The 14,562-nt window shown below is 42.8% G+C and overlaps 1 protein-coding gene across 1 annotated transcript in view; it reads right to left on the bottom strand.

Annotated features, from left to right (window-relative positions):
- Positions 1-13,700, bottom strand: part of UGCG (UDP-glucose ceramide glucosyltransferase) — a 38,748-nt gene extending 25,048 nt beyond the window's left edge. The window contains exon 1 of the mRNA XM_019454200.2: positions 13,218-13,700. Within this exon, the coding sequence (XP_019309745.2) occupies positions 13,218-13,315 (98 nt within the window). The 5' untranslated portion in view covers positions 13,316-13,700. The remainder of the gene's footprint in view (positions 1-13,217) is intronic.
- Positions 13,701-14,562: the final 862 nt, after the last annotated feature.

Below are 14,562 nucleotides of genomic sequence, written 5' to 3'. Positions count from 1 at the left end.
CGAAGTTGGATGCCTAACCGACTGAGCCACCCAGGCGCCCCAAGAATCTGTATTTTTATAAGCATCCAAATGATTCTGATGCAGGCCAGCAGTGAACCACACTGCTGTAGACTATAAATTCTCCAGGCTCCAGCAAAATAAGGATAAACAACAGTATGTTCTCAAGTTTAAAAAACATTGACTAGATACGAATAAAGAAACATATATACAGAGCTCAGAAGGTCAGGTTAGTCTAGAGAGAGAAATATGGAGCCATCCAGAGTTTGTTAAATACATAAGCTCTCCCGGGTAAAGCATGCCATTAGCAGGTGGCCACAAATCAATGTTACTGACATAGAGCCAATAATACATGCAGGAGACCAGGAGGGAGTAAGCCAAGACGCAGAAAGGCAGGAAGAAAGGATTTATTAAAGACGGCTTTATTTGGCTGTTTTCTTTCTGAAAGGGTTCAAGGAAGAGCAACATTGAATGCAGCTGAGAGGTGAAGGCAAGAACTGAAATGTCCACCTCACTGTGTGGATCTGCTGCCTCTGGAGCACTGTGCATGGGGAGGGGGGAGCATGGAATGAAAAGGAAGCAAAGGAATGAAGCAAAGGAATGGATGCAAAGGAATGAAAAGTGCAATGTGGTAACAGGGAATAAACACTGATTTCTCATGAAACCTGACAGTGAGTAAAAGGGCCAGAGTAACTAGATGGAAAAAGGTTTTTCAGTTTAATTTGGGGGAAAAATGTTTTTAAATACTTGAGTATACAGAGTAAGGGGACGAGCTAGTCAAAGGTAAAGACAGAGAAAATGCATAGCACGACAGGCTCCACAGTGTGGAGCAGGAGTGAAGAAAAGCTGACAAGACGGAAGGCAGGATAGTGAAGATTTAGAAGAGATTCCGCCAGTAATGGGTGACCTGGGCTAAATAAAGAAACAAGGCAGTGCCAGACAGCACTGAAGGCTTAGCTGAGATCTGAGACCATGAATGTGTAGTAGTACTAACCCACATGGCTGTGAGATTACCCTCTGCAGGATTTTGAAAGTTGAGAAGCTATAAATTATGAGATGGGTTCAGGATAACAAGGCAGACTGATAGGAGGGAAGGCAAGGGGCGAGATGATGAAGTGATGAACTTGAGTTCTGGCTGCATGGAGGATTCAATGAAACCAAGAGATAACAGGTGAGGGCCACAACTGTGCATGAACAGCCTAGGGCACCTGTTCTCAACCTTAACTGCACATGAAAATCACCTGGGGAGTTAAAAAAAAATCCTGATGCCCAGACCAGTTAGATCAGAAAGTCTAGGGCTGAAACCTAGGCAAGCAGTACTTAAAAAAAAAAAAAAGAAAAAAAAGTTTATTTATTTATTTTTGAGAGAGAGAGAGAGAGAGAGAGAGAGAGAGAGAGAGAGAGAGAGAGAGAGGAGTCCCAAGCTGGCTCTACACTGTCAGCACAGAGCCCAAGGCAGGGCTTGATCCCATGAGCCGTGAGATCATGACCTGAACCGAAATTTAGAGTAAGAGGCTTAACTGACTGTAATTTTTTTTTTTTAGGCCTCCCCTGGTGACTCCCAAGTGCAGTCAAAGCTGAGAACCATGGACCTAGGAAGACTAGATTTCCTGTAAGGAGAGAAGAAAGCTCAGGAAAATCAGGAAGATCAGCAGCTAGTTACAGGATGGGCTGAAAACAAGTAGCCCACGAAATAGCTCAAACAGTGTGAGAATGGGGAAGAGCTGCAGGAAAGCAGTAGGGGCTCTCTCCACACTAGTCTCAATGTTGCCAGTTATCAGAAGCAAGATTCACAGCAACTGAAGAAATTCCCATACTAACACTCTATCCTTGCAAATTACTTCCGGGGTTATTTTTAGGTTATCCGCAGCCGCACAGACAGCATACTGGTTTAAGAGCCTGGGGTGGAGGAGGTTCTCCTGGATTTCTATACCAGCTTCACAGATAATTAGCTGAGTAATCCTTGGGTAAATCACTTCTTTATCTCAAATTTTTTTAAAGTGTGTATAATTAATTAGTACGTACCTCAAAGTAGTTGTAAGAAACAGAGGCAATTAAGCCACAAGTAAACATTCAATGATAGCTAATATTGATCATTTTTTAAAGCTGCTAATTTTAAGGACATTTTCCACCAAATGTAACTTCTCTGAATTACCATAGTTCTAGTAGGAGATTTAGAGATGACAAACATTGATGAGGCTTATACACCAGAATGGAAGAACTGGAAATTCACATATTTAAAGATTCTTTCATAGGTACTTAAATATTAAGCTATTACGTTGGGTTTAAATTTTTTTTTTTAAAGGCTTTTATTTTTAACTAGTCTCTACACCCAATGTGGGGCTCGAACTCACAACCCCAAGATCAAAGAGTCGCACACTCCACCGACTGAGAGTGCCAGCCAGGCACCCCTATAAGGCGCTTTTTTAAAACATAAAACAACTCTGGTGTATTAAGAAAGATTAAAGGGGGAAAAAGGGATCATCAAAATTCCCAAATCACGGTTAAAAGAGACAGTCAAAACATGGCATAAAACACATTTAATACAAAGTTTAAATGATATGCAGTTCTTAGGCTAAAATTATATCCCAAGTTAAAATTACACCCAATATTTAGGAACCAATCTGAAGTTCTACGGAGATCATCCAAAAGTGTAAAGGCAATGCAAGAAAGGAACATTAACACCAATTATCCCCTGAAGTGGCCTGATCTCTTCCTTTAAACCATTAGATGGGTTCTCAGTGGGTCAGAGGCGCTGCATCAGTCCTGGCTTCTCTGAATTCCTCTACCCTCAGAGCCTGACTCAAAATGTGGGATTCTGCTGCCACAGAACCCTTCACTTGGCTCTCTCTGCTAGAGGGAGAGCTGGCCACACTCAGAGTGGAGCAGGGAAGGCCAGACGCCATGAGCAAAGTAACCCCCAGTGACTATGTAATCCAAGCACACTGCCTCCTAGAATGGAGACATTTTGAGGGAGTCCAGAAGAGACTGTTCTGTAGACTATTAAATCACCACGCCCAGCGCAGTCCCCAGAGCAAACACTGCAAGGCAGCCTTCTAAGCACTCCAGTCCAGGCCAGAGGGAGGCCCCTTCACACAGCCCTGAACACCTGGAAAGCCCTCAATCAGTGGCAGCGTGTCCCAGGCATCGGGCTCCAGCAGAGCCATAATTTGGGATTTTAATAATAATCTTAGTTCTTTATGGAAACAGAACCACCCCTCCTAATATATATGTCCATCTGAGTTTCAGAAATTTGATTTTATTACATTTTCAGGAACACACTGGGTTACAAAAAGGAATGGACCTCCTCTATGTCCGGTCAATGGTTTTGACTGGTTTCATGTTTAAAGAATAAAATCATCCTGGAACATGACTGAGCCATTTTGGGGAGACAGAAAGCACGGGAAAACTTCAATGTGTCATTTTCCCGAGGAATTATTTCTAAATTAAATGTTCAGTCAGGAGCTGGAGTCACCCTCTGTCACAAAAGTCGCATTCATGTAATTAAGGCACGTCACTCTCAAGGGCAGGGAGGAGGAGGTGCTCATGGCCAGCTGCTGCAGGGCTGTACCTGCCAGCAGCGGGACAGGGGACAGAACACAGGGGACAGGAGTATGGGTACACGGGCTGGGCTGCTTCCTCAGAGTAAGTCAAGTCCAAAAAGTCGTGAGGGGTGAATCACAGTCAAAAGAGAGAGGCCTTCAGGTCCTGCCCTCCATTGTGAGCTAGAAGGACATCTATTCACAGAACACTTCAAAGATCTCCAAGTGACTGTAAGAAATATTCAGGGTTTCTGGACTTTATAGCAGCTTTACCTCGATGAATCCTAACTGCCGCTCTGCAGAAGGGTTTTCAACCTCTAAGCTGATGGGATGGCCTTATTTTATCTTGGATGATTTTTGTTTCCTAACAGCTCATCTCTAAAACTGTTACTCTTTTTTGCCATTTTGGCTTATCGTTTGATCCTTCTAATCTTTTTTTTTTTTTAATTTTTTTTTTTAACATTTATTTTTGAGACAGAGACAAAGCATGAACGGGGGAGGGTCAGAGAGAGGGAGACACAGAATCTGAAGCAGGCTCCAGGCTCTGAGCTGTCAGCACAGAGCCCGACGCGGGGCTCGAACTCACGGACCACGAGATCATGACCTGAGCCGAAGTCGGCTGCTTAACTGACTGAGCCACCCAGGCGCCCCGAGCCTTCTAATCTTTTAATTCCCCTCCCTGCTTTCCCTTTCTCATAAATTTTTTTATTTAATAGTGCGTACCACTTAAAAATATGTTTGTTTATTTGGGGCAGGGGGAGAAGGAGAATTCCAAGCAGGCTCCGCACTGTCGGCACAGAACCCAAGGCGGGGCTCAATCTCACAAACTGCAAATTGCAAGATCATGACCTGAGCCGAGATCAAGAGTTGAGCCACCCAGGCGCCCCAAGTGTGTACCACTTTAAATGGCTTATTTTACAGTTTCATATTCTTTTTTTTTTTTTTAAATAAACTCCTGTTACTTTTTTTTTTAACGTTTATTTATTTTTGAGACAGGGAGAGACAGAGCATGAACGGGGGAGGGTCGGAGAGAGAGGGAGACACAGAATCGGAAGCAGGCTCCAGGCTCTGAGCGGTCAGCACAGAGTCCGACACGGGGCTCGAACTCACGGGGCTCGAACTCACGGTCCGTGAGATCATGACCTGAGCCGAAGTCGGATGCTTAACTGACCGAGCCACCCAGGCGCCCCTACAGTTTCATATTCTAATTGCATTTTGAGCAGGAGGGAAGCCTGGTATGAAGGGACACTCCCTGGAGAGAGGGCAGGCTCTGCTCTTCCCCTTCAGTCGGCTGGTAGCAGCCTCTGCAGCAACCTTAATGCAGAGAACTACACCTCCCAGAAGTGAAGCAAGAATCTCACACAAGGCTTCGAAGGGAGTAAGGATTCCGTGAGGGCAAAGTTCACCTTGCTTAACAGCCCCCCACCCCCACCCCAACAGCGCTTTTTTTTTTTTTTTAATGTTTTTATTTATTTTTGAGACAGAGACAGAGCATGAGCAGGGGAGGGGCAGAGAGATGGGGAGACACAGAATCCGAAGCGGGCTCCAGGCTCTGAGCTGTCAGCACAGAGCCCGACGCGGGGCTCGAACTCACGGAGTGTGAGATCATGACCTGAGCCGACGTCGGACGCTGAACCGACTGAGCCACCCAGGCGCCCCCAACAGCGCTTTTTTTAATAGTTCTGCTGGGTGGCTCAGTTGAACCGATTTATCTGACTCTCGGAATTCATCTCCTCTGTCCCATGCCACCAAGCCTGTTAATATTTCGTGTAAAATTAGGCTGACTGCTATATCAGCAGGTCCCCTACTTCACATAGTCCATGCCTGCAATTTCCAATGATTAAAGGCTTCTGTTGTTGTTACTTCTGCCTGTGCCCTGGAAGGCTGTTACTGTGTGTTTATGATCACTAGGTGTCATGACTAATGTTACTTCTAGATAGCACTTATCTTTTAAAAAATTGCACTGCATCAAAATGGGCTTCTTCAGCAACACAAAGCACACCTTCTGGTGCAACCTGAACTCTGCAGACAGAAGATTCCCCAGAGGACACAAAATAACCAATAGTGAGTTAGATTTATGGGAAAACACAAACTATTTCCACTGGACAGCAGACTTTAATTACATACTAGAGAATACAAAAAATTCCATTACCATTGAAAACAAATAAGATCTTTATTAATTTTACCATTCCCTCCCCCCCAAAAACCCCAACTCACTAATCCTTTGGTGACAAGTTAGCCCTAGTGTATGGGAGATGGACAGGGCATGGTATTTTGCTAATAACAACTAAGTAAGACAGGCACCAACAGACTATGAGCCCAGCACACAGTGCTCAAAAACACAGGAGACCCTCAAATATAGCATCCACTCAAGCTGTTTTCAAATCAAAACTGTCTCAATGGTCTTCCAGAAAATTCCCTAAAGCAGAATGTGATGTTTAAATTAAACTGTTCTGTTTGTAAAATAAAATTCTGTGGATGGAGGAAAAGTGGGGGACACTTAATGATCTGCATGTCAACCAACTCAGGAAAGCACTGGGTTCGGCATCCCCTGAAGGTCAGATCTAAGGGTAAAGATTATTTATGACAAGACAGGCATTTCCATAGGAAAACCTTGGGGAGGAGACTCAGATCTGTAAGTAAACATGTTATTAATGGAGTCTTGTTTCTATTTTAATGTGCAATTAATTAGAAATAGTGAAATAAAGATTCCGTTTGGTCCAATAAATTTCATCAGAGTCCATGGCCACTGAAAGCATCCCCAAATCTGACCATCTACCTCAGATCACAATGGCCAAATGATACTGAACTAATGAATGTAAATCCACCATCACTACTGGAAAAAATTCAAAGATCATTCATTCAACCAGCAATAATTGAGTGCCTAGTACACACTGGAGACGGAACAGTAGATAAGACACTATCCCTACCTTCAAAAGCTTACAATCTAATTGGGAAAAGAGACAACTGAACACACATTTACAATTTAGATGGGTAAAATCTAGGTACTAAAGAAGGACAGAAGGGGGGCGCCTAACCCAGTAAAAAGCTAAAGTCTAAATAGACTTGAATGAGTAGAAGTTAGTTAAACAAAAAAGGAGGGGAAAAAAAGGAACATAAGGAAGGAGAATTCTAAAGAAAACACATTGCATAATCAGGGGAATGTCAGTAATTCAATGTTGCTGAAGAAACAAGTACAGGGCTCAGCTCCTAAAGTACTATGCATGTCTTGTTAAAGAGCCTGAATTTTAACGTGAAGGCAATAGGGAATCACAGTAAAATTTTAAGCACATGATCTAAGATTAGTGCTCCAGTAGGATAAGGCAACAGTAAGAAAAGTAAAGTAAAAAGGGAGCAAGGCTGCTGGAAGCGATACCAGTGAATAGAGATAGTTACAATAATCTAGAATAGAGATAAGGGGTACGGCACTAATCAGCACTAATCACGTAGGAAGAGGGAGGGTTGATGAATCAACAGAACCATCCCTGAATATTAACACTGAATTACAATGGTCATTTTGCTTTTTAAAGCTATCACACTATAGTCCAATTTGGTATCTTCCCAGGCTCAGGTTAAAGGGGCTCTACTGCCTCATTCATTCACCCAAAGTGGTCCTGGCAGCAATGACCCTACCTGATCAACATGTGGCCAAAGTCCAAGTGTATCTCAGAATTGAACCCAAACAAGAAGCTCTCAATTCACATTCCACTAAGGCTCAGAACGCCAACGTATTAATGAATTTAAGGCAAAGGCCACACTATCTAAAAATAACATTTAAAGTGCTAAAATTTACATTAAAAACAATTCGTTTCTGACAGGTGGTTTACCACAGACATCCTGATACAATGAGTATTTAAATTCCATTCAAAAACTACACAGCAGGTATAGAAGTTGTTGTGCTAAATAGGTTAGAAAAAAGTAGAATGAACTGGAAGGAAACCTCCAGGGAAAAGACCTCTGCCTTACTAGAGGGCAGTTAATATTTACAGATACAAGGAGTATTTCTACACTAGCCTGGCACCTCCAGTCAATTAAATGATAAAGCCTAGCACTAATCATTAGGACATTACATACAGAGGACAAAAAAAAAAAAAAAAAAAAAAAAGATAATCCAAGCAGAGGGAAAATGGGAGTGCGGGGGGGGGGGGGGGGGGGGGGAGAAGAGAAAAAGAAGGGAGATAGAGGAAAAAAGGCAAGGTGCCTCGCTCAGATACCCTTATCATCCAGCAATATGGCTCCCAAAGGCTAAAAAGAGAAGAAAATGGCTGCTTCCAGACTTTTTAAAGGATTTCACCACAGCAGTTTGTGCTATCAGTTTGTGCATAGCAGTTTGTGCTATCAAACCACATTAGATCTCAAAAAAGGAAAAACTCATAAAGATCACTTAGGGAAAAAAAAAAAAGTCTTGGGAATAAGAGCCCTGAATTTCAGTGCTCTAATCTGAATTTTATCTTGAGCATTATAGGCAGTAATCCCGGACACGTGTGCCATCTAGAATATATCAGGAAATGACTAAGTATCAGTTCAATATTAAAATTGGAAAAGAGCAAAGCAGTAGTATACTGATAGAGATACCAGTGAACAGAGATCATTTTGAAATATTAAAAAGAATGGCTCTCTAGTTTACAAATTATCTCAATTATGTTAAATTGCAGGCTTATAAGAATTGTAAGACATCTGTGAAATCTTAACAAATAATCTGAGCAAGAATTGCTCACTGTATTAATCACACCGATCTCCATTTTTTTTTGTTGTTTATTTACCCTTTTTTTAGTAATCTTACACCCAATGTGAGGTTTGAACTCATGGCCCTCACATTAAGAATCACAGGCTCTACGGACTGAGCCAGCCTGAGCTCCATTTTTTTAATACTTGGCTCTGTCTCTAAGAAGACACAATTCAATAGAACACTGAATCTAAATTAACTAGATACCATTGCACATTGTATTTGATTTAAAAAAAGAAACAGTTGGTTTTTTAAAAGTTTTATAGCTTTTCTCAGCCATTTTCCTATAGTATCTGTATGACTTAAATGTTTTTGACAATTAGGTGTCCATGATTAATCTCTTTAATGTGACAACCAGATCCATATAAGTTTTTGAAATAGGATCCATTTCCATTAGTTGCTAGCACACAAATTTTATAAATTTTTTTTTTTTTACATTTATTTATTTTTGAGAGACAGAGAGAGACAGAGTGTGAGCAGGGGAGGGGCAGAGAGAGAGGGAGACACAGAATCAGAAGCAGGTTCCAGGCTTTGAACTGTCAGCACAGAGCTCAATGCAGGGCTCGAACCCACGAACCGTGGGATCATGACCTGAGCTGAAGTCGGACGCACAACCGACTGAGCCACCCAGGCGCCCCAATGAGCACACACATTTTAGAAGAGTCTCAATATCTGCTTATTTTAATATGTATACTTTACCTTGTTTCAAAAAGGACTCTAGAGGACACAGAACATGCATTCAGAAAACATATTATTCAATAAAATACAGAATATTAGCACATCTTAACCAAAATATTGTTGCCAGTGTTCTTTAGCTTTCCTTATCAAAATGTTGATATTAAGTTTGCAATTTTACTAAGTACAGTAGAAAAAGGGGTAGAGGAACAAACCTTAGTGCTCTGCTTGAAAACAATTCAAACCAGGAAGTATCCTTATTACAATAAGAAAGGGATCAAATCAAATCAGTAAGTAATTCTGAAGGTGGCACCAGAAGAAAGAACTTAGCAAAAAAAAAAAAAAAAAAAGGAGGGGGGAGGTAAGATTTAATTTATACAGAAATTAAGCTGTTGCCTGGGTGGCTCAGTCGGTTAAGCATCTGGATTAAGATTCTGGATTTTGACTCAGATGATGATCTCAGTTTGTGAATTTGAGCCCCACTTCTGGCTCTGCTCTGACAGCATGGAGTCTGCTTGGGATTCTCTCTCTCTCTCAAAATTAATAAATAAACTTAAAAAAAAAGAACTGTTTAAAAAAAAGAAATTAAGCTGTTGACTATTTGCTCTATGTTGAGTTACTCATTTCAAAAAGGTATTCTTAAGATTCCTTTAATGAATGAACTATTCATTATAATGTTATAAACTAATTGCATTTTTTTCATTCTATTTTCAGGATCCTGTTACTGGAAGTCACAAAGGTAACTATGTAGGGCATGAGAAAATAAATACAAAGCCTCTCTATGGTATTTTAATGAAGCTAAATGCACTGACTGAAAGTATTTAAAGAAAACTTTACTGTGTATCATTAAGCACAAAATAAATAACTTACAACAATTGTAGAGTTGTCTCAAGTCTAACACCATGGGTTACTTGGAATATTAAGCTACACTTCTCATGTTTGTTTTAATTAAAAAAGTGTGATTTTATCATATATATTATAGAGGGAAGGGGATATATCATACTCCTATCTTGAAAGAAGTCAATTTTCTCCAAATTGAGCTGCAAATTTAATACTTCCAATTAAAAATAATATTTTAATCATTCCAATTGAAAAACAAGGTTACTTAGGGTTTGGGAAAAAATCTTAAAGTATATCTTTAAGTAAAAATGTATAAAATCCAATAAAGTTTGCAAAAGAATAAGGGGCTTTGCTCACCAGTAATGAGGTAATAAAACCTCATTAATTAAAACAGTGCAGGGGTGCCTGGCTGGCTCAGTGAGTGGAGCATTTCACTCTCGATCTTGGGGCTGTGACTTCGAGCCCCACACTGGGTGTAGAGATTACTTAAAAATAAAAATTAAAAAAATCTTTAAAAAATAGCGGATACTAGTACAAGAACAGATCAATGAAACAGCACTGGGAATCTTGAAACATGCAAGAATACAGAAGAATTTTAGTCTATAATAAAGACAGTATTTCAAAACTGTGGTATAATCAAATAATAATTCAATTAGTGATTTTGGGACAAGTGGCTAAATATTTAGGTGAACCTAAAATTAAGTCTCTAGATCTCATCATATCACAAAGTAAAATAATGAGTACATTACATGATAAAATGTAAAAAAAAAAAAAGGAAAGAATTCAAATTACTAAAAGAAAACAGATATTAACTATATAATAATTGGAGGAATAGCTATAAAATTACACAAGTCAGAAACATTAAAAAAAGAAAAAAAAGGCCTTGACAATCCAAAACACAGGTGCACATACTTTTCTCCACGTTAAATGTATGTACAAAGTTGAAAGACAAAAAAAAAAAAAAAAAAAAGCTGGGGGAAAAAAATGCAACCTATCACAGAAAAACAATCTTTGTATCAAAAAGATTAATACAGCAATAGACTGCAGCACAAAGGATTATGAGTATGTAATTTACAACTAAATGTAACTAGCATATCAATATATGAAAAATGTTCAATAGAACTAGTAATTAAAGGAATGAAAATAAAAAACAGAAAACAGTGAGGAGTACGATAAAATGCAAGGGGAAATGAGGACCAAAATACAATGTTACCAGGACTCCGAATAGATACAACCTTCCTATAGGGCAATATGTAGCAAAGTTTAAAATGTGCTCCTGGCCCAATAATTCCTTTCAGGAACCTAAACTAAGGAAATCCTCTCAAAGATGTACACATATGAATTCATCACAGGGTTGTTTGTAATGTTGATAATCGGAAACCTAAATGCCCATCAATGAATACATATTAGTACCTCATAAACGAAAATGCCATAAATCTATTTAAAAGGATGCAGAGATGATATTTATTAAAATAGGAAAAAAGTGGTCATGACATTTTACATGGAAACCCCATGTGAGCAGGTTGGGCAAAGCCTGGATGTCTTGTTCTTCAACCTTATTTCCAGCACCTAGAAAAGTGCCTTGTAAAAAAGGAGCTCCCAGAAAGCATTTTACTAAATACATAAATTTTAAAAGCAGGCTACAGAACAATAATTATAATGTCAATCCCCACCCCCTTCCTTCTTTCTTTCTCTCTACACACACACACACACACACACACACACACACACACACACACAATTGGAAGGACAGCCACAAAAGGCTGACAAGGTGAAGTTCTGGTGTGTGTAACTTTTCTTTATCCCTCTCTGTATTGTCTAAATTTCTTACATAGTTAGCATTTAAAAAATTTTTATGATTGGAAAATAGTAACAACATTGCTTTTTAAGAACTCATATATATTTAAAATGAACCCCAGAAAGTGTTCAGTGACATCAGCTACAAACTACAAAAACTGAGATCAGCAGTATCCAAGTGGCATGTTTTTTTCACCTCCAAATAAGTATCTTTGGAGTATGTTTTCTACAATGTACCACCTTTTTCCAGTACCAGGAAATGCCACCCTATCCTGATAAAATGCAAAATTTCCAAAAGGAAAAGCACATTTTTTTCTAGAGTAAAAAGCGGGGGTGGGGGGGGGGTGGGGGGGGGTGAGTAACAAATTTCTTAAAAGTCCTCCCATCTCAGGGTGGCTCAGTAGGTTAAGGATCTGACTCTTGATTTCAGCTCAGGTCATGATCTCACAGTTCTCGGGATAGAGCCCTGCATCCAGCTCTGCACTGACAGCCCAGAACCTGATTGGGATTCTCTCTCTCCCTCTGCCCCTCCCCCGCTTGTGCTCTCTCAAAAATAAATAAATAAACATTAAAGAAAAAAGTCTTCCCATCTCCTCTATTGACACACGCCCTCTTCTAGTTGGTGATAAAGATTACTATGTATAATCATGTTTTTTTCAGGCTAACATGCCAGTGAATCTGTATCAGCAATGTGCTCTCTGTAATTCTTTCCTTTCTTTAGGAAGGCAGATTTCATTTTAAAGACATTTAAACAAGTGAATGTTTATTATTATTCTATCATTATTCATTACTCATTATTCTATCATTATTCATCCCACTACCCTATTTTATATCATTCAGACTTTATCACTATGTGAAATAACCCTATTTGAATTATTATCTGCCTCTCCTTTCCAGAATGTAAGCTCTATGAGGACAGGAATGTTGTCCGGCTCACCACTGTGTCCCCACTGAATGGCATCTAGTAAGGACTCAAGATGTAGTTGTTAAATTAATAATGAAAAAGGTCGGGAGGGGGGAGACAAATTTAAATCAGACTATATGTAAGGAATTGGAAAAAAGGAAAGAAAACTACAATGAAATACGCAAGCTGACATGACTCTAGGCTGTAACGTCAGCCTAGAGTTTGGTGGATATTTTTCAAGGTGGACAGGTGCTCCACACCTATCTAAAGGCATCCAGGAAGAAGAAAAATCCACAGGGAGGTCTCCGGGTAGCTGTGTACAGCTCCCAAAAGAGTGAAAATGATCATCATCATAATAGAAATGTCGTCCAGGTCGAAAAAACAACTACAGCACAACAACACACTATATTTGGCCCAGATGAAAAATCAAACGAAGCCCCAACACAATGAAACCAAGCAAGCAACGTTCCGCCGACACATAGAAAGATCATAGTCTCCTTTCCCCAGGCCGTGCAGTCGCCCGCAGCCCAGCAAACCCCCTCACTCACCACTTTCCCCCCTCAAGGACCCCCGCCCCAGCTGGTCCAAGGTGAGAGGGAATGGAATAACAGTCTGAGAATTAGCTTTCTCCACTCCCACCCGAGCCCAATCCTCTCCAAAGCGCAATGCCTCCCACTCTCCCACCCGGAGGCCCTGACCCCCGCGCCAAGGGCTTCTCCTGCTGCCCCTCACTCACGTGTAGATGATGGCCATGAAATGCATCAGCCACAGCACCAAGAAGAGGACGAACCCGAAGACGGCCATTCCCTCCAGGGCCAGGTCCAGCAGCGCCATCCCCCGGCCCGGCCCGGCCCGCTCCGGCCGCCGCCGCGGACCGCGCTCCCGCCGGAGGACAGGGTGGGCGCCCGGCGCGGGGGCGCTGGAGGGGAGAGGAAGGTGGGGAGAGGAAGGGGCGGAGGGGGGTGGGGACGGAAGGGGCGGGCAGGGCCTGCGCGCCCCGCCCGCGCGCACTCGTTCGCGCGCTGCCCTGGGCGCGCTCGCGGCTGCGGGCGCTGCGGTGGCCGGGATCCGTGGTCAGAGCGGCAGTGGCTCCCGCGCTCCGGCTCGCCTCTCCACACCCTCAGGGCCGCCGGCCGGTCCTTGAGCGCCTGCGCCCCAGATGCCAACGCCCCGCCGCCTCGCCGCGGGACCCCGGGCCGCGCAGCTCCGCACCCTGCTCCGCCGCCGCAGCTCCGTGCACTAATCGAAACCGGCGGCCAGCGATCCGACTCCCCGGCGCGCCCCGCCTCGCCCCCGCCCTCCGGAACCGTGGCGCCCGCCTCTCCGAGGGGCGGTGCGCGCCGCTGCTCCCCGCCCACCTTGCCGCCCTCGCGCCCGCTGCGTCACCGTCACCTTCGAGAGCGCGCCCCTGCGAGGCTCCTGCTGGACGCAAGCCCGCCTTCTCTCCCCGGGCTCCTGTCTCCGCCCGCGCCTACCCCTCGGCGTCGGGCGGCGGCGCCCCGGGCGGCAGCTCTGCAGCCCCGGGGCCGGCCTCCCCCGGCGGTGGCGGCGCGTGACCGTGTGTCCGGCTCAGAGGCTGCTTGCCCTCTGTCCGGCTGCAGTGTTCGGGGGCGCCCCAGAGAAGACACGGAGTTCCAGGCAGCCGCTCGGGTTGTCTCGAAATCCAGTTTCCAACGCTGTATCTGCAGCTTCTCCGCCGGGCACCGCTCAGAGAGGCTTAGGCCCTCCTCCAGGCCATACTCCTGGACGCACGGGTGTCCCATTGCCTTTCTTTCTCAATGCTTTTAATGCTGTGTTGTCTTGGATCACAACCGACCGGAGAGCAAAATAATCGTATGCCTCACGTATCTCTAAGCACCGTAGAGAATGTAACGTAAAAGAGATTCTCACATTCACAAATATAAGGAATCAGTTAGTATGGAAGTCCCCTAAGACTACTGTCCAATACGGTAGCCATATGTGGCTATTGAGCGCTTAAAATGTGGTTGGTAGAAATTGAGACGTGCTGTGCGTCTAAACCATACACCGATGTCGAAGACCACCTCATTAACCAATTTTGGTTACAATTATTGATTACATCG

Source organism: Panthera pardus, unplaced genomic scaffold (genome assembly GCF_024362965.1).
Source record: "Panthera pardus isolate Hobbes unplaced genomic scaffold, ASM2436296v1 HiC_scaffold_20, whole genome shotgun sequence".
NCBI lineage: Eukaryota > Metazoa > Chordata > Mammalia > Carnivora > Felidae > Panthera > Panthera pardus.
Note: the sequence above shows the minus strand (reverse complement) of the source record. Positions and strands in the feature narration are given on the sequence as shown.